This window comes from Poecilia mexicana, unplaced genomic scaffold (genome assembly GCF_051168715.1).
Source record: "Poecilia mexicana isolate PSO_F unplaced genomic scaffold, ASM5116871v1 scaffold_9, whole genome shotgun sequence".
NCBI lineage: Eukaryota > Metazoa > Chordata > Actinopteri > Cyprinodontiformes > Poeciliidae > Poecilia > Poecilia mexicana.
This window is the reverse complement of record NW_028263378.1, coordinates 14,274,609-14,301,404: the sequence shown is the minus strand read 5'-3', so window position 1 is coordinate 14,301,404 and position 26,796 is coordinate 14,274,609. Positions and strand designations below refer to the sequence as shown.

The 26,796-nt window shown below is 38.5% G+C and overlaps 2 protein-coding genes across 6 annotated transcripts; one reads left to right on the top strand and one right to left on the bottom strand.

Annotated features, from left to right (window-relative positions):
* Window positions 1–3,680: 3,680 nt before the first annotated feature.
* rmi1 (RMI1, RecQ mediated genome instability 1, homolog (S. cerevisiae)) lies at window positions 3,681–13,912 on the bottom strand. 3 transcript variants are annotated; one of them, XM_014995950.2, is made up of 9 exons: window positions 13,616–13,912; window positions 13,108–13,516; window positions 10,968–11,078; window positions 9,474–9,623; window positions 8,123–8,193; window positions 7,828–7,951; window positions 7,632–7,713; window positions 6,931–7,102; window positions 3,681–5,588 (listed from the first exon to the last, which is right to left on the bottom strand). In XM_014995950.2, the coding sequence occupies exons 2-9, from the start codon at window positions 13,267–13,269 to the stop codon at window positions 4,418–4,420; spliced, it is 2,043 nt and encodes a 680-aa protein (XP_014851436.2). In that variant the 5' UTR covers window positions 13,270–13,516; window positions 13,616–13,912; the 3' UTR covers window positions 3,681–4,417. The 3 variants fall into 3 exon arrangements, with proteins under 3 accessions (XP_014851436.2, XP_014851437.2, XP_087864943.1); XM_014995951.2 differs by having other exon boundaries at window positions 13,620–13,912; XM_088008817.1 differs by having other exon boundaries at window positions 3,681–5,561; window positions 13,616–13,911.
* Window positions 13,913–13,969: 57 nt separating this feature from the next.
* Window positions 13,970–26,752, top strand: hnrnpk (heterogeneous nuclear ribonucleoprotein K). Of its 3 annotated transcripts, none has more exons than XM_014995959.2 (17): window positions 13,970–14,077; window positions 15,039–15,112; window positions 15,231–15,393; window positions 15,711–15,808; window positions 15,999–16,055; window positions 16,985–17,028; window positions 18,440–18,512; window positions 19,125–19,238; window positions 19,483–19,611; window positions 19,903–20,231; window positions 20,606–20,653; window positions 22,320–22,359; window positions 23,139–23,154; window positions 23,479–23,511; window positions 24,006–24,073; window positions 24,669–24,838; window positions 25,941–26,752. In XM_014995959.2, the coding sequence occupies exons 3-17, from the start codon at window positions 15,336–15,338 to the stop codon at window positions 25,969–25,971; spliced, it is 1,308 nt and encodes a 435-aa protein (XP_014851445.1). In that variant the 5' UTR covers window positions 13,970–14,077; window positions 15,039–15,112; window positions 15,231–15,335; the 3' UTR covers window positions 25,972–26,752. The 3 variants fall into 3 exon arrangements, with proteins under 3 accessions (XP_014851445.1, XP_014851444.1, XP_087864944.1); XM_014995958.2 differs by having other exon boundaries at window positions 20,603–20,653; XM_088008818.1 differs by having other exon boundaries at window positions 14,041–14,062; window positions 20,603–20,653.
* The last annotated feature ends 44 nt before the right edge of the window (window positions 26,753–26,796 follow it).

The window sequence follows — 26,796 nt, the reverse complement described above, 5'->3', positions numbered from 1 at the left end:
TAATGTACATTCCTATTTCCTTCCTGTAGTTTTGCTCATTATCACACACAGGCATTTTTAGCCTTAAGAATCTTTGATTTAACTAAACTTTGTGAAAAGACTCAAAGTAAATTGTATTTTATGAAAATTGTACACAACTTTATGTTCTTAAAAATGTGTAACGGCCATCATGCTGATCATGAAATTATTGTCGGTAAATTAAAGTTCTGAATAAAACACAGTAGTTGAAGCATTTAACAGAAGATCCTGCAGTGTTAGATATTCTCTTATGTTTTCATATCTTTATATTAATCTTTCAGCATAAATATATTTTATGAGATGCTTGTCGAGATGTCATTGGGTCTGAGAAATATTACTTCAAATTTGTTGTATCATCTGTTATTACAAATAAACAGATGATACAAATCCAGGTGTGTTTCTGGAGTTTTTTACAGTATAAAGAAGATATTTGAGCTCTCTAAAGGTCTGCTGTTAGAAGGTGTGACATTGTAATCACAGACGAGTGAAAGAGGAGCCATTATGGATATGTGTTATTTTTCTGTTATTGTGAGGAACACATGGTCACTGGTAAATAAAACACATTTGCTCGGAGGAGTAGCAAGGAAGCTTATTTAGTTGCAGAACTAAAGACTAAAGATCACTAAGTGGTGAACCACCTTTCACCACTTAGTGAAAGGTGGTTCAAAATAGAACTGAACCCAAATGCACAGCAAGTTTTGCAGGATATTTTTTTTGTTAAAAAAAGAAACAAACAAGAAAAAAAACACTGAAAATCATCTTCCAATAAACATGGCAGACAAAGGATGATTGTATCTCCTTGATTTTGGGGGATTTCTCAAACTGTTGTATAAAATACCCTCGTGTTATTTCTACAATCCATAATAGCATCGATTACTTTCTTGACTAATGCCACGTTTTTGTAAATTAATACAACCACGCCCTGCACCGTTTAGCTAACTGCATTAGCATTGTGCTTTGGAATTAGCTGAGGACAAATGCAACACACGTTGTTTGAAAAGCTATTAATTGACATTAGTCATATGATTCTAGAATAACCACGTAAGTGCCAAACAAAGTTTACCATGTGTCCATTTTCCAACATGTTTTTTTCCCTTCTGGGATCATGAGGGTTGTTGGTGCCTAACTCCAGCGGTCAAACAAAGTTTGCCTCTGGTCAAAAGAGAAAAAAATCTTCTGTTTTTTTCCCTCAATAACACTGGATCACATCAGCTTTCAGCACCTGACATCCACCATGAAGGGCTGGGAGGGAGCAGCTAAACACTGAAAGACTCCCTCTCTGTTCCCTAAATGGTTGAACTGATGGCGTTACAACTCCCCCAGGGTTACAATCATCCCTGGTTTGACTTGGTCTGTCACAAAACATCCCAATAAACTACTGTGGTATTACTGTGACTTTAAGAGAAAAGTTCAAAGAGGTTGCAGAATCTGCATCAGTCTAAATCACACTAAAATTGTGAGTTTTTGTCCACACAGTCCACTTAAGACTGTACTGTTGTGTTATCAGTGCATTGCATAGACAAAAGCCCAGCATGCAATAACGTTGTTTTGATGTAGTCACACAATGCAACACTATTTCAGATCCCATTTGTGCTTACTGACAGGTTCCTAAAATAACAAGAGAAAGAGTTGAACTGCTCCGTAAAGTCTTCTCCAGCTCACTCAAAGATTCACACTGTGTGGTCACCAATCCATGTGTGAAAATGGCATCTCATGCTCACTGAAGCACTGTGTTGCACTATGAGCCAGATGACTTGTAGACTATGCCTACACCATGAGCAAAGAAAGAAAACCTAATAATAAAAATAAATAAATAAATAAACTACTATGTACATGCGTTCAAAAGTGTCAGATTACCTCCTTTCGGTGCTGAATTTAGACCCAACCCTCTGAAACAATCACAGAGCAGCACACTGCTCTCACTAAATCATGATAATTGCATTAGTTCATCCACCACCTGGGGTGCTCATCTCTCAGGATCAGAGAAAACCAGGAATCATATGATCACGAGGGTCTTTATTTTTTTATAGCATTCCATCAAAGTAAAAATATTTATGGCTCCAAATAAATGCAACAAACTGAAGCCACAAACAAACAACATTAATTGTAAGACCATTAGTTCGCTCCTTGTGTTTTATGTTTGTGCATTATGCTCGCAGAAATTCTCCTCCCTTTTGTTTATTTTCTAATTTTATCTGATCCTCGTTCAGGATCACAGGGAAGCTGGAGCACATTCCCTTCAGCCAATACAGGACCGGCACGACACACTGCAGCCAAGTTCCTGGTCCATCTGACTATGATTCACACACATACATGCCCAGACCTAAGTGCAATTTATAGCAGTTAGCTTAGATACATGGTTTTAGACCGTGAGGGGAAACTGCAATATCCGGAGATAAACCAGAGATGCCTGGAGAAAGCACACCCTATATGTTGCCAGAAGTATTCATCTGTCTGCCTTCATGCACAGTTAACCCTGAGTGACATCCCAGTCTTAATCCACAGGGGTAAATCTGATATTCTTCCACCCTTTGCATCTGTAGCAGCTTAGACATTCCTGGAAGAGCTTTAAAATAAAGTTTTGGATTCTTCCAGAACAACACTAGTAAAATCAGACCCTGATTTTGGACAAACAGCACAGCATCTGCTCTAATTAATCTACTCTGTGTTGAGGCAACGGGGAGGCCACTCAGGCTTTCCACTTCAATTTTGCTCGTCCATGTCTTGACGGACACCGCTTTGTGCACTAGGGCTCAGCTGTGTTCAAACAGGACAGGGTCGTCCCCAAACATATTCCCAGAGTTAAGATCAGGAAGTTGTTCAAAAATTCTTCAACATAACCAAAAGATAGCTTTCTCGCTTAATTGCTAAATGCTGTGTATAGTGAAAAAGCATGGATAAACATACAGCAAGAGTTACAATGAATTTATTTATTTTATAGCATGTTAACATTTTAGAATAGTTCAACCAAAGCCCAGACCTAAATCCAATTGATAGCTTTGGCAGAACTCAAATAGTCTCCGATCTGGTTGAGCTCGAGAGGCAAAAAAAATATTTATCCTATAGAGAAGCAAAACTGGCACAGGCATGAAACCTCAAAAGATCTGCAGCTGTAATTGCTTCTACAAAGTATTGACTCTGGGGCTGAATATATATGCATAGAACAGTTTAAAAAAAAAACAATTCCTTATAAACATCACAATTATGCCTTACTGTGTAAACAGTACATTAGATAGGAACAGAGATTGAGAGGTCTTCTTTGTGGAAGGGTTTGGAACAATCACCTCATTATGAATGCCTGGAAGCCAAAGGAAATACCTTTGGCTTTTAAGAAGAATAATTTAAAAACTAATATCCTGTGAAAAATGCGGTGGATAATAAGTATGAATGAATGTTCACTGTGAATAACTGGCTGCACCGGAAAGCAGCCCGTTACAAACCTCGCGCAAATTATGGGATGGGTAAGTTTAGACCCTTCAATATCAGCAGCAAGGTGCTTCCGCTATAACAGAACCGTTACAAACCATATGAAGTAGGAGAGAAAGAGCTGGTTTTGCAACACGTCAGCGCAATAGTAACTTAGTTACTAAAAGAAAGCTTAAATAGATGTATTCCCCCAGCTCACAGATACAAGTGGAAAAAACATGAAGCAAAGTCTGATATGATAAACCTTTTGATATCTTTTTATTTCCAGTACTTGGAGCAAAAAAATAAAAAACACAAACAAATCATTACATTTAAAACCAAAACCATGGACGTGGCTCTGGAGAGGAGAGAAATAATCAAAGCTCATTGCCTCTCCTTTATCCCCCGCTTTCCTTTCATTCTCCTCTGAGGAAGTTTATTAAAGACCCATGCTGCCCTTGCCTATTCAATCACTTTTCAGTGAAAAGTAATGGTCGTGCTGCATGAATGCATAGACTGGCAATTCATTACTGTAATCAGAACATGAACACCCCCGAATCCCTACTCTCGTCTCCGCTCTTCTCTCTGTGTAGTTTTCAATGCTGCACAGAATGTGTCATGCTTAAAACTGGGTTGTTTAAACCAACATTCAGCTAATAGGTGCATGTGAGTATTTAGATACCCTCTTTCTTCTGTAAACTAAACGCAACACAGTAGATCTACAACCTGTAGTAGCACAATAAATAGAAGAATTAAACCCACTAATGCCAAACAGCAGAATGCTGCGTTCGCGTATAGCAGATGGGATGCATTGCAACACAAGATCATCAGATCATCAGACTCCCAGTTCACACCTTCTGCTGTCAAAAATGTAGCAGAGGGCCAGGTTGATCATCAATTTTGATCATAGCTTTATTGGCAATTTTTCATCTCTGCCGAAGGGCAATTTAACGTTTCCACTGGAGGTAATTTTCTCATTTTCACCCACTTCCACTCAGCTGCGTTTACTTTCCCTCACCCTCTGCTCCAGCTCCCGCAGCACTCTCTCGCTGACTGGTTGAGCCTTGGCCACCACGGCTCTCCCGTCGCCTGGCTTCGCGACGATCGTCATGATGCAGCACATGTCCACCAGCTCTTCCTGGCATCTACGCATGCCGGAGTCTAGCTCCCCCCTGCGCGATGGGTCGCGCTTCAGAGCCGTCTTCTCTGCTACGGAGAACCCCAGTAAGCCTGTCAAAACCTCATTGGATAACTCCACATCCAGGTAACCAGTCCCATCAGATATAGAAGCAGAAACACTCCAGACTCCATTACTGCTGGTCAGCTTTCCCAGCAGAGTCACAATGAAGGCTTTGACGCGGACCTCAGTGGGCTGTGAACGTGGTTTAGACAGAAGCTTGTCAAGTAAGCATAAATAGGTAAAAGGTGCAGATGTCAGAGTGAGTGCAGGGACGCTAAGATCACCTTCTGCAGCGTTTAAACTGTGAGTTTTCTCTTGAGGTGTTCCAGTCACAGTTTTTGGGGACATCCAGGAAAGGCTAGAGCTGGTGTTGCTTTCTCTAGCTCTTCCAAATTGTTCTTTAGCAGAGATTTGAGACAGTCCCCTAGGCCGCTCCCTTTGCACCGGATTGGGCTCAACTTCTTGAAAAAGACAGTCCGTGTCTTCATCCATAAAATCGTCATCATTAACCCCGAACCCCAACTCTTTGGATGTCTCTAAGGCTAATGGAGAAAAGAAGGCTTTGGACGTCGTTGAAGCCTCCCTAATGAATCCTTGATGATCTCTTTTCAGGGATCTGGAGGGAACAGACCCCTCAAATGTCCCAGATCCATGTGAAGTTTGCGCCTCAAATCGAACAGGTTGGGCTATTGTTGCTCTTTCCACACCGCTTTGATTTTCTAATATTCTGTTATTCTGATGTGTGCTTCTATGATCGTTGTCAACGTTTCCACTTTCCTGTAAAATAACGCTGTCTAACTCGTCCAGGGGAAAGTCTTCATCAGGAAATTCGTCATTTGCCATGTTGTCTTCTTGGCTATTTTGATCCGTCACGTCAGAGTGGAACAACTCAACGAGGTCCTCGTCATCCTCGTTTCTTCGAACTGACCCACCCCTGTTAGTTTGTGTTGAACCAGATCTGTGAAAAGGAGAGGAAGTTTGACTCCTAAAAGATACAAATAAACCAATTATTTTCCAAAATATTGCAAAGAAAATGTTTCTGGTAAGATATACAGTAGCTGCTGTAAGATTATGGCCCCAACTTGCTACATTTGCATTTATGGAAATATAACAACATAGTTTACAAGCCGTGACAGAAATCAATTGTTTTCCAATTTAATCTAGACATACAACAAGACATTAGTAGACAATCAGAACAAAATGATTTCCAGCAAGACCAGTCTGTTGGAAACTGAAAAATCCCAACTTTTCTTCGAACCAGTAAACGCACCAAACATAAGCACAACAAAGGTTAAGCACTGACATGGTTGGCATGGGAAGTTGTTACTGAATAAGACTTATTTTTGCTAGTTCAGTGTTTTGTTTTTAAAATACCATCATAGGAATGCACAGAAATTTAAAAGGCTACTTTATGGGCAACTATGTTTTCTAAAACAAGTCTGCGGTTCATTCAGGCTGTGAGGAAGCAAGAGAGCAAGACTTTCAACAGACACCAGGAAGGCTGAATGTTTTATGGCAAAATTGTTCTGTTTAATCATCCTGAGCTTTCAATCTCTGTCTGTCATGGAACATTATCTGGAAGTGTTAAAAGCTTGTTTGGGCTAAGCTAATTTGGTTTAGCGATGTTGTAATAACTATAAGAACCTAAACAATAATAGTAATAATTCTGTCTTTGTTTCAAAATACATATAAAATCTTGGTTTACGGTGACCACTCTTTTGCAGGCGTTGTGCTTTCGCCTCTGTTTCAAATAAACAATTATATACTGATTATGGCAAGAAGGCAAGAAAATTATATTGTGATAGCAAACGTTACATCACCTTAAATTACAGTAGTTAAAATAGTCTAAAATAGGTGTTGGCAGGCCAACACTTGAACGGATTGGTGGATCTCTACCGCAGTCCTTTGCCAAGACACATGGAGCTTGTTTTTCAGCAGAGACACACCAACTGACAAAACAGTGAAGCACCTGGAAGAAATTGTTACATTTGGGCATGATTTGGTCTTTAATGTGATGGACCGAAATTGGGATGTAAATGATTGGATCTGCAAGAAGGACAGACACCAGAGAGGCCCAACTGGAAACTCTCTGAGAGTTAAAATACAGAGTGGAGATGTTACATAGAGCAGGTATTGCATTTGTTGTACCAAGTGGCATGATGTTAATAATGGGAACCTGAGATCAAGCACAGACATGTCACCCCAACATTTTGTCCATTTTCTTCAAAGACGAGTATGTAAACTATTTAATTTTACTTGTATATAACCGAACAAAAAATAAAAAAAAAAAAATTAAGCACAACATATTGGGACAGTTGATCACTCACCTGAATGAGATAATGTCCCCGAGAACGGAGGACGGAGTCGAGGTCTCCTGCACGGTCCCATAACCACTATCTCTAGATGGCTGAACCTGAAGGACTTCAGCCTCACTGTGTTCCTCCAGACTGGCCAGCAGCTCTGCATCGTCCACCTCCAGGTCCTCCACTGCCTGGTTGTCTTCAAAGACCAAAAAAAATAAAATTATGATCATTTTTATTACAAAAGACGGGGTATTCTCATCTAGCTGTTTTATTATAACAACATTAATTTACTTAATATGGGTGGATCATTATTGTAGTGATTATCATGAAAAATATATTATATGAATTTTTATTTATTGCTGCCATACTAAACTGAAAAACTGACAACATTTTCTAAATTATTTGTATTGTTTTCGCCACTGTTTGTTCCATGAGAGCATTAATAAACATCAGTAAATGAGAATATGAGAATAAATCAAACTTCTTTATGTGACTGGTGTTCTGAAAAAGCCAATTTCAAATGTGAATATACTTTTCAACAGCAGCATTTGTGGGGCAGCGATTCCTGTGGCATGTAGTCACAGCCAGTTACTTAAAATAAGACTGAAAAGTAATAAACATATTTTTTGTCATCCCTTTTCTCACTAATATAATGCTACCACAACATATTACGAAAATGTTCATATCGCCCTTCATCAAAGATCCTTAAACTCTTGTGGTTCCACCTTGTCGTGGTTGCATCGAAGCCTCTTCGTCTTGCTGCTGCTCTGGCTCTGGGAGGCCCAGCGTCCGGCACAACACCCGGCCCTGTCGTGGAATAATAGATGTGCGCAATTACTGTTATAAAAAAAACAGAAAGAACGAGTTTTAAAGATTCAGAACAAATACAAGAAAAATCCAACATCTCTATGCACAGCTAACCTGAGTATTCCTCTCCACCAAGTCCTCCACCTCACCACCCAGGATCTTTACATTGGACGGTCCCAAAAACACAACACCAAGTCTGCAAACCATCTTGCCTTGCAACTGCAGCTTTGCTCCAGGCCTAAGAAAGTTCACAGCAACTTAGAAAATTAACAAGTTGCTAAAAATGCACACAATAATATGAAAACACGAATTAGAAACAAGCTGTAGCAGTTATAATTATTGAATGTTTGGTGATTCTGTAAAGATAGAAAGTGTTAAGCAGTTAATGCTTTATAAGTCTGTTGATAACCTGAGAGTTGAACTGAGCGCAGGGATGGATTGATACTCCATGGCCTCCAAGCTCTGAACTCCGTCTGTAATCTGCAGAGCAAATATATCATGTTTTCATGCTAGATGCAGCATCTTTAGCATTCACATATTCAAACCTTTGCAGAATTCACAGAAAAAAAACTACAGTATTTACATACAACAAATAATAATTAAAAATGACTTGTTAAATACCAGGATGAGAATAAGAATTTTTAAGGCTGTTGTTTAACTTTCCTCAACTTCAGACATTTTTCACATGTTTTCTTAGGACTGAAAGAAATTGTATAATTAGTCTGAGATCAGGGCTTTGTGATGGTAACTCCAAAACATTTGACTTTCTCGTCCTAAGGCCACTTTGTAGATAATTTATCTGTATGCTTGGGATTACTGTTCATTTGGAACATCAATTTTTGCTTTTAATGATGTGCAGTTCAAGCGCTATGTTTGAGATGTTGCTGACGTGTGTCTCCTCTGCATCTGTGCCCTTAAGTTAATTAGAAACTTACAAAATCCAAATACCAAAGCTGTTTAAATTTATGGTTATTATTCTGTATGTAAACTTTTGATTTGGATGAAAGTAATTGCCAAAAAAAAAAAAAAAAACTTTATAATTCTAGCATTCTACAAACAATTTTGGTAATCCAAACGGACCTGAAACAGGAACGATTTAGTCTAAATAAATATCAGACAGAGAGAAAAAGGGTTATGTGTCTTTACACACAAAGTGTAAGTAAAGATCTTGTTTCAGTTATGTGCTGTAAATCTTTTGGTCTGGAAAAATATAAGCAGCAGAAAAAACAAGGAACTTTTGAAACTTTTTTCAAAAATAATGTTAGCGCTATAAAGTATGCACAAATTCAAAGAAAATGATTGTCTTACGATAAACATCACAATAAGACATCTCTACAATTTACTCCTCTTTGTGCTCTCATTGACTGCATCCTATCACTCTGATTCAGAAAGAGCAGCAGACGCATTCACCATCGTACTGAATAAAAGATGAAGTGGGGTCTTAGCAGCAAATATTGTGCAGCCATTCAGAAGTTCAGTGTTCATATTCTTTTAGTGTCAAAGTGCTAAAACCAGTAAGCACGTCAATGAAAAACGCCTTCAATTAAAGCCCTCTTCCAAGGAAACCTTTTGAAAAAAATAAATAAATGAAAAAATCAGGTTGTTATAAAAAAAAGAGATTGAGAAAACCTACTTATTATGTTCTCTCCCTATGCTTTCACATGTCTGTGTAAGAAGGCATGGCATTCTTGTTTCTTTTCATTTCTAAAGAACACAGAAATGCATTTTCTCATAAGCCATAACGGAGAAGTGACAGTGACCTGGAGCAGCAGCATGCGGGTCGCTTTGGCCTCCCAGGGCCTCTGAGTGGTCTGTGTGACAGCGGAGACCTCATCATTGGTGCAGTCTGTACCCCTCCACTTCTGCAGCTGACCATATGCAGGCTGACTGACATCCAGCAATGAGTCAACCTGAAGCAAAAGGAGACTAATCAGCTGTGGTTCATGCTGCCTTCACAATTATTTTGTGATCATCCAGTAGCTTTTTTTTTCCACATTGTACTTTTTGGTTAAGAGGCCGAGTTTAATTTTTTTGCCTGTACTGTAATGGATGAAAATTCGATTAACCCTCCATACCTGACTATCAGGAAAAATATTAAATTATACCTACTCTAGGAACTATCATTTTGAACGCTTTTGAACTTGTAGGGTTCTGGGATTCTAAGCCATTTTTAATGTAAGAAATGTATTCAGGGTGTATTTAGTTTTCCACAAACTTCCCTAATTTGGTTCAATATTTGCTCGAGAAAGACAGAAAAGGTTGGATCTGAGATGTGTATTTCTGTACACTTGGGTTGGTGTTTAAATAATTTCGGAACCAGATGCACTGCAAATCAACAGATAGTGCGCTTCTTCTTTTTTTTGTAACAGTTTTTGCTTAAAATAGTACATCAAATGAACACAGAAGTCAATTATAGGCAGAAGTGTGCGGTATGAAGGCGTTTTCCTCTGGGGAGTCCAAAGTACTTTCCAAAGAAATAATAATTTTAAAAAACTTCAAGTGTTTTCTGACACAATGCTGTTTTCTGCATTTAAGGAACTTGTACCCCTTTTTCATAATGTTTTTATTTATAATGAATTCAACAAGGCTTATTGTTTGACTTTATTTCCTGAGTTTCCATATTTATTTGAGATTATAAGCAAAAACATATAGCCAAAACTGAGGAGGGAAAGGATTGGGACTGAGATTATAACCCGCACTAAAATATATTTGATTTTATTTTTACCATTTTGGTCTTCAATAATCTAGTTTTCACATTTTATTTTTTTTCAGGAAATGTACCTAATATGATGAAACAAGGCAGCAACACCGGTTATATAATTGCTCATCTTTTTCTCAACCGGTCTGCGTGCTGTCTAGCTAAAATCTGATTTATCTTAATTTGCTGATATTTATGCCACACAAAGCATCCATACTCATAATAATTCATAGTTCTGCAGTCATAATGGGTCACGTTGGCAATATGAATATGTACTTACCTGAAACCATGTTTATTTTCGCTGTAATGAGTATTTTAAAATGAAGCATTCTATTGTTTTATTAGATTAGGCCTCAAGTGGTTTTCATAAAAAACTGCAGTTGTCGTCAGTTAAGGAACAGCTTAAAATATTGTAGATCTCTTTTTAAACACAAAATGTTGTTTCATCATCTTTTTTTTTTTAAATATAGTTTTAGGTTTTTGGTCAGACTTCCGCAATCCCAAGCGAAAGAGAAAATAATGCATTTAAGAAAAAAAAAAAAAAAAAACACAGCACCTGGACACAAAAGGTGCCATTGAGTTCTGTCTTCTGGGCCTGAGCGAGCCCTTCAGGGAGAACCGGGTGATCCAGATCTCTCAGATCTGTCATGAGCCACTGATCCAAGACCTAAAATTGAGCATCAAACAGATAGTTTTAAGTGACACTCGTACCAAATCTCTTAATTTCACACAGATGATTGACCGTGGAATTATTGTTCATTGTCAGATGGCTAATCAAAACTGACCCTACGGGAGGTCAAATGATGCATGTTGAAAAGTCTGAGTTAGTCAAAGCAATGATTTAACAGAAATATTAGCCTCGTCACGGGGTGTTTGAGGCGCATTGATTCAGTAGCATGATCAAATCCCTGCAGCTTATTCATTTCTTACCAATGACTGAACAAGTATGCGTGCGTCAAAAAAAAAAAAAAAAGAAGTGCTCTGGAATGATTGGCATCTGGGAACCATGTGGGCTACCTTAATAAACTGATAACATGGTCGTCCTGGAACCATAAGGAGACTATGTGCCCTCCACCCCCCAAAAAATGAAGCAATATCTTCGACAAGTATCTGAAAAGAGATAGACTTTGGCCCTGGAAGGACACAGCTGCTCAGTAGCAATATTTCAGTCCACTGTGGCGTATGAGAGATGCGTCAGTGCAAGAAAACATACCCCACATGACGCCACCACCAGCTGGTACAGCTGACACCCGGCATGATGGATACGTGCTGTTTACACTAAAATTCTTCTCCGCTATCTGTTGCAATAGAAACCAGGGATTTTCAGACTAGGAGGTGTCATTTTATTCCACATGATCGGCACATACCATGATTTGATCTTACTGTTCTCGGTTGTAACTATTAAATAATTATGGTAATGGGCTTTCAAAGTTAAAGCAAAAATGCTTTCAGTTGGGAAATAGAACATTTACATTTTTTTCTAAAAATTCTCATTTGCAAATTGAAAAAAAAAACAACAAAAAAAAACTACTAAAGCTGCATAATATTATAAAAACAAGCACACTGTTAATACTAAATATTTCAATGATGATGCCATTTTCCATCACCATCATGTCCCTTACACTCTCCGTGAGTTTTAGCGAGAGATGAACTGAGGTTTGTGGTCAATTACTGATCTGATTTTTGCAAAGCTTGAATGTACAAATTACAATTTCAAAAGATTATGTTTTTTTCTTAATTAACTATAAAATAACAAGATAATTTTTTTTTTACATATCTGCTCTTCCGGGCCTATGTAGGTGAAGTTAGCATTCTAAAAAGCAGCAGTATTCATGTATATTCCAAAGAAGGTAACATTTTACTATAACTGGGAGTTCTCTAAATGATTGCCAACATTACATTCCATTACATTAAGTGCCAAACCAGAGGTTAAAAAGTTCAAAAGGATAAAACAGGACCAGTTTTGTAGTTCTCCGTTTACCCTTCCCATTATTTGCAAAATGTTTTCTCTCTCTCTCTCCCTGACTAACCCACAGCACTAAACAATTAATAGTTTCCTTTAAAACAGCATCTTAGATCTCTGCTTTCTCCCCCTTTATTGTAAACATCTCACTGATTATTAAAGTATCTAACTCTCCCCCTCCTCCTTTGTAGTACATTATACTGGTAGTTTTGTATGATGCTTAATATCAGAAAAAGTCAGGTCAGGTCCAATCAAGTCCCATTCAACTCACCAGCTGATTTCTTGATGCATATCTATGGGAATAAAAGTCAATAACCAGATAGTGCTGCCTAAATGGACACATTAGACAGGACACAAATGCACATTAATTATGTTAAAAGCAATTGTTTTAGCACCAATTGTGCCCAGTTCAGGATGAGAAGAATGCAGATTTGAGAGCCATTCAGTCTAGCTTTATTTTTCATTCCTAATAGCAATATTTGCCCTTTTTTAATCTAGTCTATTCTAATCTAATCTAATCTAATCTGGGGGAAATTACATTTGATGCCAAGATTTAAACTATGCATTTCTGCCGCCCATTCTGAATGCTGTGTAAAACCAAATGGATGTTTTCCAAGTATAGCAATTGTGTGACCTGAAGAGACAGTAAGAAAGAAGGAGACAGAAACAGCACTGAAATTAATGTTTTGATGTGATTTGTCAGACCAGAGTGTGATGACCTGGCTGTACCTACCTGCTGATTGATTTGCTGCTGAGACAGATGATCTGCTCCTCCAGTCTCTCCTTGAATCCACTCAACGCAGGCTTCAAGCCAGGCAAAGGGAACCTGGACATGGCGAGAGGACTGCAGCCAGGCCTGAGTAGCCCGTACTACTGACGGTGTCTCTGGGGCCATCCTCCTCTACTTTCAGCTATTTTCTGCAAGTATTCTATTATCTGGAATTACATACAGACAACTTTTAAACTTTGTTATGTCAGCCGTCTTTAATTTAGAATTATCACTATTTAGTTGATTTTCTTAACTTCAGGATGGAATTATACAACGGATACAAATCCATTGTCATAGGAGTGTGAGTGGTATGGGTCCATTAGACCCTATCATATCAAGTATGCCTAATATGAACGTGTAGCGTGGATATAATCTGAAGAAGAAAAAAAAGAAGAGGCATCAAAAACAAGAGCAATTATATACTGTGATTAAGAAAAGTATGCATGTTCAAGTAAGTGTTGCGTAAAGTTACCTACGCAGAAAATGAAAGCGTTACATCCACAAGGCGAGCTAGTACGAAACGAAGGCGCCAAAGTTGACTAACCAAAACATCAGTTAGCAAGACCGAGGGAATAGCTGTTCATGGCCTCAGAACATCCGGAGCACAACGATTGCCCAATAAAACATTACAAGCCTACTTTAAGAGAAGTTATAACAACAAGCAAATTACTATCAGCCTGATAGGTAAATTATTTTTTACCTACGGGATAAACTAGAAATACAACTTTGCATATCCACATCCGGAAATAAGGCGTTAGAAACGCCCCTCTTCACATGATTGGCAATATTTCCACACAATGGCAGTCGTCGTACCGTTGACGTGCTTTCCATTCAGCCAATCAGGGCACAGTACATCGAGTTGTTCGCTTCCAGGCTCGGAAGAGAAGGAAGGAAGGAAGGAAGCAAGCAAGCAAGCGAGGTGATAACGCTGCAGGTTTGTGTTTTTTGGCGATATTTTCAGCTTTTTTCCGAGCACCGTTGGTTAAACATAATTGGTATGCATACTTAAAACTACGAGAAAGTACGTTTTATGCGTGTTGTTGTTTCATCTGTGTCCGGTGCCTTAAAAGCTGGCCTACCTAGCTACGGTTGCGCTCTGCCTTGGCAACATGGCGAAACTAGCTAGCTTTTAGCTCGAATCGTTACTGTTGGTCTTTGTACTGAACATCGTTCTAACTGAAGTTGCCAGCTGAAATTTAGATCTATAAGTTGTCTCAAAATGGTATGCTCGTAGAAGTTAAGGGCTACTTTATATTACACTTTGAATTCAGATACGGGGAAATGGCTCGCTAAGCTAATGCGTGGCTCCGTAAGCTTAAGCAACGGCTGCCATTTAGCACGACGAAGCCGGAGTCCGACTACATGGACTAAATTGATACTCACCAAGCTGTTATTTTAGTAATCTATTAACTCAAAGTTATTATAATTTTTACACCGAGTAGATCTGATGTATTTCACATGCCTAAAGTCAGTGGAGGGACGCTTTGCATATTTGCCAACCAGGAGGAAGTAAATCATAAACCAACTTCCACGACTTGCCATCAGTTTAATTTGAACTAATCCAATTCAAATTTTGTCAGGACTATATATATATAATTTTTTTTAAAACTAAAAACTGAAGTCTGTTAATCGATCGGCGTGTGTGTACGTGTATATCTTGTAGCACGTAGCGTACGATATAATTTAGTAACAATTTGATTAATTTATCCTTTGGTCTGTGTATGCGCCCTCCGACCAAACAACAGAACCTTATCCCATAAATATCAGTATTTATCGCTTACTGTTCATAAAGCTTTGTTATGCAACATCATGGTAGTACGATGCAAAATGAAAGTGCGATCAGTTTTGTTTGGCTGCATTTCAACATTAAAAGAAGGAGCTTCCCTCCCTGACAGGTTGCAAGAGCTGTTTGGTCCCTCTTCACTTGGATCCGCCTATGAACACGCCCTTTTCCCTGTAATAAATATCGGTGAGTCCAGGCGGTCTAATCGTTTTAACAATTTTAATGCTGACTTCAGACTAGCTGACCTGCCTCCTCTTTCCTCTCCTCTTTTCTTATCCCATTTTAATCGCCTTCAACATGCCAGGAGACGAGAACACACACAGGGGCTGGTTTCCTGCTACTTTTTCCTGCTCCTGTCACCTGCACATCGAATCAAGGTGCTCTTTTTCCACTATTCCGTTTGAAGACCATGGACACAGAAATTGATCAGCAAGATGAGACCTCATTCAGCAACACAGAGACGAATGGTATAAACTGTCACTCATTTATGTTGTGCCCTTTAAAGATATTCATATTTTTTGTCTTTGTGTTGTACATGCACATGGTAGCAGTGATGTATTGTATTCCACTAAAACTAAATGTTCTTTTTTTTTGTATATTTGAGGCCTGCATGTTTTCTGTTGTTAATTAAAAATGATTAGTTTCTATAACCATATTTCTTTTCTATTACATTTTCAGTACATGAAAAATTAGACATTTATGAAGTTATTTATTGTAACATTTTCATGAAAGACATCTACAGTGTTGTCAGTGTGTCTATTTTTATTTTATCTTCTTATTCCAGGTAAACGCCCTGCTGAGGATGCAGATGAGCAGAAATCATTCAAACGCTCCAGAAACTGTGATGAGATGGTAGAGCTCCGCATTCTCCTGCAGAGCAAAGTAATTCAGCCCTGTTTTGTTTCATAATCTAGTCCAAGTGTATATTCTGCTCTTATTTTAACATTTTATATTTTTTTTACTGGTATGATTTCTGATTATTTGATCACACTTAATCGTCTTTACTTTTTTTTATTTCTAAACATCTTACGATTATAATGATTAATTTATTTTTATTTTTATTGTATTGCAGAATGCAGGAGCTGTGATTGGGAAGGGTGGAAAAAACATCAAAGCCCTCCGTTCAGATGTGAGTACATCAATGTTTTCTTATCACAGCCAGAAATTCAAAAAGAACATTTTTGTGTTCACTGGCCTCTCAGACTCAGCCTTCTCTGTTTGGACAGGACCAGGTTTTGCCTCAATCCTTTTTAAGTGTTAAAAATTATTGCAGTATTTTCAATTATTTCCTTCATTGTAAACATAACAAACACCGGGGCCAGCCAATTTATTCTTTTAGTCCTTCAGACAAATTTCTGGAGTTAATTTCATCCTGTTCTGGTAGCTAAAACAACATATATTTTTGCATCCATCTAAACTGGACCAAGGCATAAAAGCCCAATTTATATTTTATAATGTTAAAATATTTAATCCAGCTGGCAGTATTAATGCTCTAGTTAATTCAGAATGAAACTGGCACAGTGCTGATTTCTGAATGCCACAAGCTAACATTATGTATTCATATACATATATATTTTAATGTTGCTGAAAACTGGCCAATTATTGAATAATTCTATGTCATTGCCTCTTTCTCTGGTCATTTACAGTTTGTTCTCCCCCTCTTTTCTCACTGTCTCTGGTTTTATTCCCCCAACATTAAATTTTCGTGTTCTTTAATATGCCATTTCCCTTTTTTCCAATGTCAGTTTCTCCTCTTCTCTCTTTGACGACCCAATCTCTGAGAGAATCAATTTAAAATCACATTTCAACACTGCAGAGCCTGTATATTAAAAATGTATTCCTCTCCCCTCTTCCTTGTTTATTATTTTTACTCTTTACTTTTTTTGCCCACTTCCTCCTCCTCCTCTGTTGCCCATGTTCTGGATGGCCCCTCCTGCGCCCGCCCATCTGACACCCTGGTTGGCCCCGCCCATAATCGTGCCCTGTCCCTAAATGGGCGTGTTACTTGATTGACATCTGTGCCCGAATGGCCCTGGCCCCTGCCCATGCCACGCCCAGTACAATGCCAGTGTGTCAGTCCCAGACAGCAGTGGGCCTGAGCGGTATGTCCCTAAGCTCCTCCCTCTCAATGCCTGACTACAGGTCAAACAAACAAGAAGAAGTGAACAATAATTTGTAGTCCTACCTTTTGTCAAGTCACTATGTTTAAACATATTTAAAGTTTATCAGACTGAGCCTAAGTGCGATTTTTTTATCCTAATTTGCCTGTTAAACATCATGTTAATATCCTTTCTATGCCATTTTTAAAGTCATGTCAGGACTGTAACTAAAGTTGGTGCTGTCAGGATTATTCCACTGTCTTTGAAAATGTCTGCTATAATTTGTGTAGGTTTTTTTTGTTTCTTTTTAGGGTTTGTAGGTTTCTCTTATTTGTGGCCATCTGTCCTGTAAATCTTCTTCATTTTCCCTTTCTAAAAGCTCAGTGTTTGTGTATAAATAATGGTGTTTTTGGTTTTCTGTTAGTTCTATGAGCTCACTTGCTTTTAGTCTCATCCCATTTTATTTTTCTTTTTGAAGTCCAAATATCAAAATTTAGATTTTTTTATTTTATTTTTTTATTTTTATTATTCTTAAATAGTGATTGTGTTTGTTTCCTTGTCTGTCTTTCATGTAAGCAAATCCTTAATTGCTGGAGTTTTTGAAACTAAAGGTTTTGATTTAGTCCTATCCATCCATGCTTCATTTGAGTTCATAAAATTCAATTTCCCTGACCCTGTTATAAGCATTAACTCCAGTGACTGCAAATTTACAACCTTACAATAGCATAATCTTCTGTAACTTTCGCTCATCTGCAGACTATGTTGCTTCCATGTGTAATCTGCTTTAGTTCTCCTTGTCAGTATAACTCCTGTATTGCCACAGGTGGGTGCAGACAACAATATTCCAGCCACTAGACTTAATTAAAATTAAACTTAAAATCCACGATGGTAAAAACAAAACATCTTTGTCATCTTGGCTTTTGTGTCCTTCACCTCATTTAGAGGGTCGTTTTTTTTTGTGGTGTGCATCCACCAACCTATACCATAAACCTTTTAGAATTTTCTCTGGCACTTTTATCTCTTCCTAAAACTTCACTTTCCCCATCTTGCTTCCTCAGTGGTTGCCAAATCCAGTCCTCCTTTCTTTTGGGTCCTTTTTTTATTTTGCCACTGTACTGCTTTTCTCTGGGAAAGGATGCCTTTTTATTGTACTATATTCCTCACCTTCCCTATAAAATGACCACCAACTTATTGTGTAAAATGTTAGAAAACGCAGGACCTTATCATTGAGATAGCTCTTTATTCTCCACTTCTAGCAGTGTTAGCTTTTTTTTATGAGTTAAACCAGAGATCTAATGAACTTTATAATCTGAAACTTTGTTTTCTCCTCCCTTGGGATGCCTCCGGGGTACCCCAACCCCACACCGACTCTGTTGCCGTGCTCTGTTTTGTCATTGGTGGATAAACTATGAAGAATCCTGAGTATCAGTGCAGACATAGAGACTATTGGAGAAATCCTACTGAAGATTATCCCTACATTGGAAGAAGTGAGTTGTTTTGACTTTGATTTTTATGAATCTTTAGTAACACTTTAAAACATTTCAAATAAGTTGTATAGAGAGCACTGATTGATTCCCTTGCTGCCATTTGTTTATTTGTAGATGATGTAGTTCTGCTATTCTGTTCTGACAATGTGTCAACTTGACTGGTTTGCTTTTGGTTTAAAGCCATGTATTAGTCATGGGTCTTTGAGGTTCTCACAATGAGATGACCATGACCAAAAATGTAATGGTTTAATTGTATTTATGCAAATAAATTAAACAAATTTTACAATATTAGGAAAACATGCAATATACAGTAAAGGTATAATATGCAAAAAAAACAAAAGTTATAACAAATATGTAAAAAAAAAAAAAAAATCACAAATGATTGGTGATATTTTTTTAAGTTTCCATTGGTTGTGTTATTTTTTGGCCAGAATCATTTCCAAACAGGAGAATGTAGGAGACAAAGTGGAAATGTAAAGACAAAACATTTCAGCAAAACTGTATTGATTTTTGCCAGACTGAAGGAAAATGGTTCAGGCATTCCTTCATCGTGTTTATGAAGGAATGCGTGAAAACTGTCGTCATCATATGGCTTTTATTTTGTTTTCACAGTACCAGCAATACAATGGCAATGACTTTGATTGTGAGCTCCGTCTGCTGATCCATCAGAGCCTGGCGGGCTCCATCATCGGTGTGAAAGGAGCAAAGATCAAGGAGCTTCGGGAGGTATGTGAATATACAAAATGTAATACTTTATTTTTCCTTTTTTTTAAGACATTGACATTCTGACATGATGTCCTCTGCATGCTATCCATTGAAAATGTACCTTGTGAAATTTCCTTTTTTTTCTTTTTTTTTTTTTAATCAGTCTTAATACCTTCTGATTTTCTTTTTAAGCGCCTTTGTTTCGTTGGAGCTTTTTTTTTTTTCTCTTCCTACTCATGTGTGTCTTTCATGCGTGTCTCTGCAGAACACAAAGACCAGCATCAAGCTGTTTCAGGAGTGTTGTCCCCAGTCAACGGACCGTGTGGTGCTGGTTGGTGGTAAAATGGAGAGGGTGGTGGAGTGCATCAAGACCATGCTGGAGCTCATCTCTGAAGTAAGGGTGATTTCCACTATTAATGAGTGAATTTTATGCTTTTTCAGGCTTTACACATTAAGATTTGATTCTGTTTCAAAGCCCTTTATTGAGTGTGTTGTTGCGTATGATATAGTAATGATTTAAAGATATCCACTTAAATGTCTTACTTGATGGTGTGATTTAGATTTTCTTCAGTCATATGAATATTTATTTTTAGAAAGGTTTCCTTGCATATAAAACAGATGTACTGCTGTATAAAAGTGTCTTACGTGTTTCTTTTTGTTTAAAATGTGATCATCTCCGCTTTAGGCTCCAATAAAAGGCCGTACGCAGCCCTACGACCCCAACTTCTATGATGAGACATACGAGTACGGTGGTTTCACCATGATGTTCGAGGAGAGGGGAGGCGGCCGCAGGCTTATGGGAGGCTTCCCCATGCGCGGAGGCAGGTCCAGTGGCGACCGCGGGTATGACAGAATGCCTTCCAGCCGAGGGGCGCGTGGACCCCTGCCTCCCTCACGCCGCGATTACGATGATATCAGCCCCCGCCGGGGTCCTCCTCCACCCCACCCCAGTAGGGTTGGCAGGGGAAGCGGGCGTCCGCGAAGCATGCCAATGGGTCACCCATACAGGGGAGGGTAAGCTCAGTGCTGCTTTCTGAATCTGAATTTTGGAGTAGCAAGCAGCCTGCATGCACCTTCTTGTCGGTTTTATGTAAAGTTTTTGAGTTTTACTTTTGTAATATCTCACTTGTAGATATTACGAGATATTTGCTCCCCGATCTGTCTGAAAATGTTAAGCTTTTTTTTGCTTTCTCTCCATTCAGATAAATTCTAATTTCTACCAAAACAATTATGTTTATTATTTAATATGTGAGCTAATGTTGCTTTTTTTAGTGGCAAAACTATTGTTCGTATTTATCGTTTCATTAAGCATAAGTGCTCATCACTGTATGTCTGGTTGTGTTTGTCCTTTTTTTCCTTTTCTTTTCCCCATTTCCATGTTTCAGCAGAGACGATCGTTACTATGACTCATACCGTGGCTCAGATGACAGGTCAAAGTAAGTCTTTGTTTCCAAATCTCTCTTGGAATTAAGATTCTTGTTTCAATTTATGTTGCAAAATAAGTCATACCTGTGGCATTGTTTATCTGTGCTGTTGCTTACTATTGAGTGGCATGCTCTTTCTTTAATACTAAGAATACGTTTCCAGTTCCTAAAAGTGTTTATTATATTTTGTAATCAGAATTTTTGATTGCATGGGTGGTTTATTTGCAGTGCTGAGTCTCGTTGTCTGACAACCTGGACTGCACAATAGGTTACAATCATATTTCACTTTATCCAAATTCCAAATAACTACTTGGACTTAAAGTATCATCCGGCCAAGCGCTCGGTCAGCAATATATTTACCGACGTTTGTTTAATGCAGCAGAGAATGTTTTATGAGAGCTTTAAGGTGTTCTGGTAAAGTCAGATAAAAAAACCTGCAGCTAAGTTGTTTCTTTGCCAAAATGACAAATTTAACCAGATTCAGCTTTTTCAACAAACGTTGCTGAACTAAAAAAAATTTATTGAACTCTTATTTTACAAAGATAAAAACTAATTTAAATTAAAAATATCTTTTTCAAGGGAGTCCAAATAAAACATGGAAAAGTACACAGTTAAAGAAGAAAAGAGAAGAAATACTAAATTTAATATTTTTCCGATGGTAGACTGCTTACCATCAGCAGCCTATGTTTTCAATAAACTTGGGGTAGAGAGATGGAAACATTGTTTATATAAGAAACTGGTATTTTCATTTTGTACTCTAATAGTGTCAAATCTATTGGTCGATTCTTGTAAATGCTTTAGAATCTCTGCTGCTCAAATATTCTCTCTTAACATTTTTCGAAGATTTTGGTTTTCTATTGTTGTCAAATATATTGATTTGTATTATCAAGCTGTGCAAAACGCCAATCAAAAATAACTTCTTTGCACAAATATTTACGCAGTTTATATTTCATGTAACTTGCATTTTACCTCTCCATATTTGTCCAGTGGGATGGCCCCTTACACCAAAGTACCGATGTCCAAAGTAGATATAGATCACGGTGAAGGTGGGGGCGAAATTATAAAGACAAAAAAGTAAAGGAAAGAACAATCTCCACCAAACCACGTCCTTGCAGTAATAAGTAATACAGCGGCATGTTTTTCCAATATTGTGCAGCTTCAGTTGTCAGGCGTGGTTTGCAACAACGAATTGTGTTGCAGGACTAGAGAAAAAATGTCAACGTAAACAGTTACTGATGCTAAAATCCTCTCGCATTTAAGGTTTACTCAAAGTTGGCACACACGCATGTGCTTCTGTGGAGTACAAAAGTACAATCCTAATACATTTTGTCGGCTATTTTCACTATTTGTGCTCAGCTTTTAGGAGGGAAATAACAGCAGCCTTTGGCTCTGATCAGCATCACCACCACCTGTCACTCCTCTCACCATAACACTGTCAGAGCTGTTCCTGTTACTGTGTGGGAAGATGGTTGGGAGGAAATGTGTTTATACTGTAATCTTGCTCAGCGTGTGTGTGCAGTTTGACCTAGACCAGAAATTTTTCATGGAATGTTTTCAAGATTTTTTTATTTTTTTTTCTCCTCCAAGTATTTTCTATTTCTTTCCCGTCCAACTCACATTTCTTTTTTCTTTTTCCCCCCCCGTTTCTCTGCCTGTCTGTTCTCCTCCCCATCGCCAGTGACAGAAGAGGCAGACCGGATCGCTACAGTGATAACATGGTTAGTGACCCTTTGCTAAACGCGTGCAGCTCTGGTGTTCGCATCCTATTAAGTGTGAGCATCCTCAGGCTAGCACAAGACAATATGTTGTGATTGTCCATTGTCCTGCCATTATATAGTATTTTTGTGACAAAACAACGGAACAATGTCCATAGATCCAAGGCACTTTTTGCATGGTGTAAGCCACCCCACCAAATGACCGTAATCACCTCAGCCGGAGACACCCCATAATAATCAGCTGTAATTGCCCTCTTACTGTGTATTTTTCATGGCCAGCTTGTTTTTCCTGCGAAGAGAGAGAGAGAGGATGTTGGGAGTGGAGAGGGTAGGGAGGTGGGGGTGGCCATGGTTCGTTGCTAAGCACTAATAATGCTTTCTTGACAGACTGGAAGGTTTCTTTTTGCCTTTTTCTCTCTTTCCTCTCTCTCTCCCTCCCTCCCTGAGACCTGGCAGGATACTGCCTACCGTTGCTCGGCAACAGCTTTTTGAATTGCTTGTTGCCCTGGTAACAGCAGCAGCTGAAAATGGGGGCTGATAGAGATGCAAGGAGAGACAGGAAAAGGGGTAGGGATGGGGAGGGGGGCAAGGAGGTGGAGTCTGTCTCATGGATGAAAACTGGGTGGCTTTCAATTGGGTCTACTCTGAACGAGGCTGCCTCGTTGGGTTTCTGCTCACCAACCTGTAGCGATTTTTTTTTTTTATCGGCTCTGTAGTCGAGGGAGAGGGATGTATCGTTTTCGTCGCTGTAACACTTCTGTCTTTTTGTTTGTTCCTTGCAGAGTGGCGGTGGATATGGTAAGTACAAAGCTCTTTCGCTCGCATTGTGTAAATGTTGTTACAAGGCTGCTGCATCCATCAGACTGCAGGCCTCAGATTTCTCCCCAGCATAAGGAAGCAAGAAGACAAAATGATAGAAATTGATGGGGAATCAGACTGAAAGGAAATGGCAGCTGTAATTTGTGTAAAGCTGTATTATTATTATTATTATTTTTTACACAACTGAATTTTTTTTCCTATTCACATAATATTGATGGTGTGGTGTATTTTGTAGTGTTTAAAGTACATTTTGAATTATGTGGCAAATGAGTAAATCTTAGATATTTTTCCTGTCTTTCTCAGATAACAGCTCCTCCTGGGATAGCTACCAGTCAGGTTAGTATTCCTCCTTCGCCCTCAATCAGTTCCAGTCTGAGACATCTACAGAGTTTCAGTGTATTTATATTTTATTCACTCTATTCATTCTCCAAGCACTCTACAAAACAACAGTTCTAACCTCATGGATGTCACTAAAAATCTGGCCGAAGGCTGGAATGTTGTAGTAGTGTGTGGGAGAAAAAAAATATTGCTCTGGTTTTGTCATCTTGGTAGTTTTTTCAGTCACCTACTTCTACTACTTTATTTCTTCCACCCATCTATGTGACTCATTTGTTGGTGTAGCGGCATTCATGTAACTAACACACCATGATGCTGTATTACTACAACTTGGCAGCTTTGCAGTCACAACAAGCTTTTCTTTGCCTTTTTGACGAGGCCAAATTGTCGTTTGATCTGTTTTTTCAGTACTCAGCAGTTTTGGTAAAAAGACACGAGAGTTTGTCTTGAATCCTTTTATTTTCTAACAGTCTCCGTATTTTGCGTGCCTGCAGGTGGACGTGGGTCCTATAACGACATGGGCGGTCCTGTCATCACCACACAAGTGACAATCCCTAAAGACGTGAGTTTATGACCGTGACATCAACAGCTTGGCAACCAGAGACAGATCAGCTGGAGCTGAAGACTCAGATTGTATAAATCTAGTTGCACTGTTTTTTTGTTGTTTTTTTGTATTGAAGTTTTCCTTTTTCCTTTGCTACATTTTGTCTGCTTCTGCTCAACTAATCTGAGTTTTTGTTATGATGTCAAATTTATTTAATGTTTACCATGTTTAATTCTAAATAGAAAATAATTTTATATTTAAATTAAGATTCACCTAACAGTGGGTCAAAATTGGTCAATTCCACAGTTTTGATTACCTGGTTAAATTCAGAAAAAAAATAATAATCATTTAATTTTTTTAAATCAAATAAACTTGTCTCATCTAAACCTGGAGCAAACTTTCATTTTTACTTGTTTCTAGTAGTTCAGTAAAATTCTGATTAAGGACATGATGCATTTGATGCATAAATGCACATTTGTTCCTTGGATTCAAAACTCTTACCTCTACTAAAGGAACTGCAGCACATTTTCTTTCAGCCAGTAAAGTAATGTCATTTGGAAGGTCAGATCCACCCTAACCCCCAATTTTTTCCTGTTGTGTTCTCCACCAACAGCTGGCTGGATCCATCATCGGTAAGGGAGGCCAGAGGATCAAACAGATTCGCCACGAGTCGGGGGCCTCCATCAAGATAGACGAACCTTTGGAGGGTTCAGAGGATCGCATCATTACCATCACTGGTACCCAGGACCAGATCCAGAATGCCCAGTACCTTCTACAGAACAGGCAAGTTCTTGCTTGGTGCTTTTATTCCGCCCTAACTAGTAGAAATGCCTTATTCAGAATCCTGTTTGAAATGTCACCATTTTCTTCAAATTGTATCTTCTAAAGTCATAAAATTGTACTCTTAAATTCCAAACGGGTGAAAAATTTCATGCAGTTGTACTCGAGTCGAGCAGGCCTCCAACATACTAAAGCTTTTCAGCTTTGTTTTCCTGCGCAAATATGATTAAAATAACTCGATTGTTCAATTTGTTTAATCAGACATATGGTTCACCGATTATTTATCTTAACAAAATTACATTCCAACACTAGACAGCCAGTTTTTCTTGGATTATACGTTTCTGTTGCCTGCTGTCTCTCTTCACTAACCCCCTTCCTTTCTTCCCCATGCAACCTGCAACTACTTCTAACCTTCCTCTTACATGAAATGGCTGTGAAGGAGCATGCATGCTTAAAGGTGCATATTATTAGCTATTTTTATAAAGGGGCAGTGTGGGTGACAATTGTGATCGACTCGCACTCGTCCGGTAAATCTGATCAGTAGACGGAAAAGACAAATAGGATGTCTATTTGCCATCAGAGCCGTTTCAATGTGAAGCAGGGAGTGGATTGATTCTTCCCTGGCTGCTGCTGTGTGGAAGACTAGTGATTTTGTTGTTTTTAGTTAGATTAAGCGACAACAAATCACAGTCTGCCAAATAGCACAGGCTCCTCCTCTTCTGTCTCCCTTGGCAACCAGTAGGCACGTATAATACACTCCATTTCCTTATTGATGCCATCTGAGCTTTGCCCGATTGCTAATACATTCTCAAACCCTCTGCCCTGTCTCATGAGTAGTGTACTGTTGCCATGATAACAGGCCCTGCCTCCCTCTTCCTTCCTGTCTTCCCTTTTCTGTGTTCTGCACCTGCTAGCCACAAACCTCTTTTCCTCCTTTCGTCTTCCTAAATCATGTCTTCTCTCCTGTCCCCTTTGTTCCATCCTGCAGTTCATCCTCTCGCATCATTATCCTGCAACAGTTGCAGTGTTTTACTCTGTTAATTTTGTGAAATGCAAATATTTTTTTGGTATTCATTTTTCCCTCTCTGTTTTGTTTTCATTGTAGTGTGAAGCAGTACTCTGGTCATTTGCTGTAGACCTTGAGGGAGCAGATTGAAGAAAACTCGGATTGAACCCCACTTCCTCTTCTCAAATCTTTTTGCCCTGGTCCAACACATCCCCCCCTTCAGACTTTTACTCTGGATTGTGGGTGTCTTTTTTTTATTATTTTATTTTTGTATTTTTAATTAAATGTCCGACATTCCTGTGCATCCATAAAAATGTAGAAGATCTGCATTTTTAAGAGTGTAGTCCAATAGTTTGTCTGATTTTTGCTTTGATTTTTCTTTTGTAACTCGTATATCAGAATATCTCAAGATTTCCCTCAGACATAAAAAAAAATAAACCTAACCTTTATTTTTTGGATGGATTTGATTTGTTTTTATGCATAAATGTGGATGATTGTGTCCGAGTGGGTGTGTGCACATGTGGGTGTGTGTGGCTTGGTATGCTTTCAGTTGTCTCCTACAAATTTGTGTAACATACAGAATGTAAGATGTTCCTTCTGTTCTTCTTTAACAGCTCTGGGGAAATTGAAATCTGTAGAATTGATTTTGAATTTTTGTTGGGAGTTGTGTACAAACAGAACATAATTTCTACGAACACTCTAGCAGTGCAACAAAATAAACCTGGAGTATTGAAGTAACTCCCAAAGTAAGCATTTGTGTTGGTAGAGATGAGGCATTTTATTGGTTATTGGACACATATACTAAACTTTTCTACTTTGTCTGCAAGTTCCTCTGAACTTGCTTGCTCTTCATTGTTGTGAACTTCACAATGTCAAATTTAAAGAAAAATAAAAATGCCACTTTTTACTGATTTTTTTTTTGGGTGTTTTAATAGCGTTCTGATTTTCACCTTTA

Excerpts from the sequence above, each read along its gene's own strand:
- rmi1 (XM_014995950.2), bottom strand. The coding sequence starts at position 13,269 with ATGGCCCCAGAGACACCGTCAGTAGTACGGGCTACTCAGGCCTGGCTG. Across the intron at positions 9,624-10,967 it reads ATGGCACCTTTTGTGTCCAG|GTTGACTCATTGCTGGATGT; the intron begins GTGCTGTGTTTT and ends CTTTTGCTTCAG. Across the intron at positions 7,952-8,122 it reads GCGCTCAGTTCAACTCTCAG|GCCTGGAGCAAAGCTGCAGT; the intron begins GTTATCAACAGA and ends GAACTTTCTTAG.
- hnrnpk (XM_014995958.2), top strand. The coding sequence starts at position 15,336 with ATGGACACAGAAATTGATCAGCAAGATGAGACCTCATTCAGCAACACA. Across the intron at positions 15,394-15,710 it reads CAGCAACACAGAGACGAATG|GTAAACGCCCTGCTGAGGAT; the intron begins GTATAAACTGTC and ends TTCTTATTCCAG. Across the intron at positions 19,612-19,902 it reads TGCTGGAGCTCATCTCTGAA|GCTCCAATAAAAGGCCGTAC; the intron begins GTAAGGGTGATT and ends TCTCCGCTTTAG.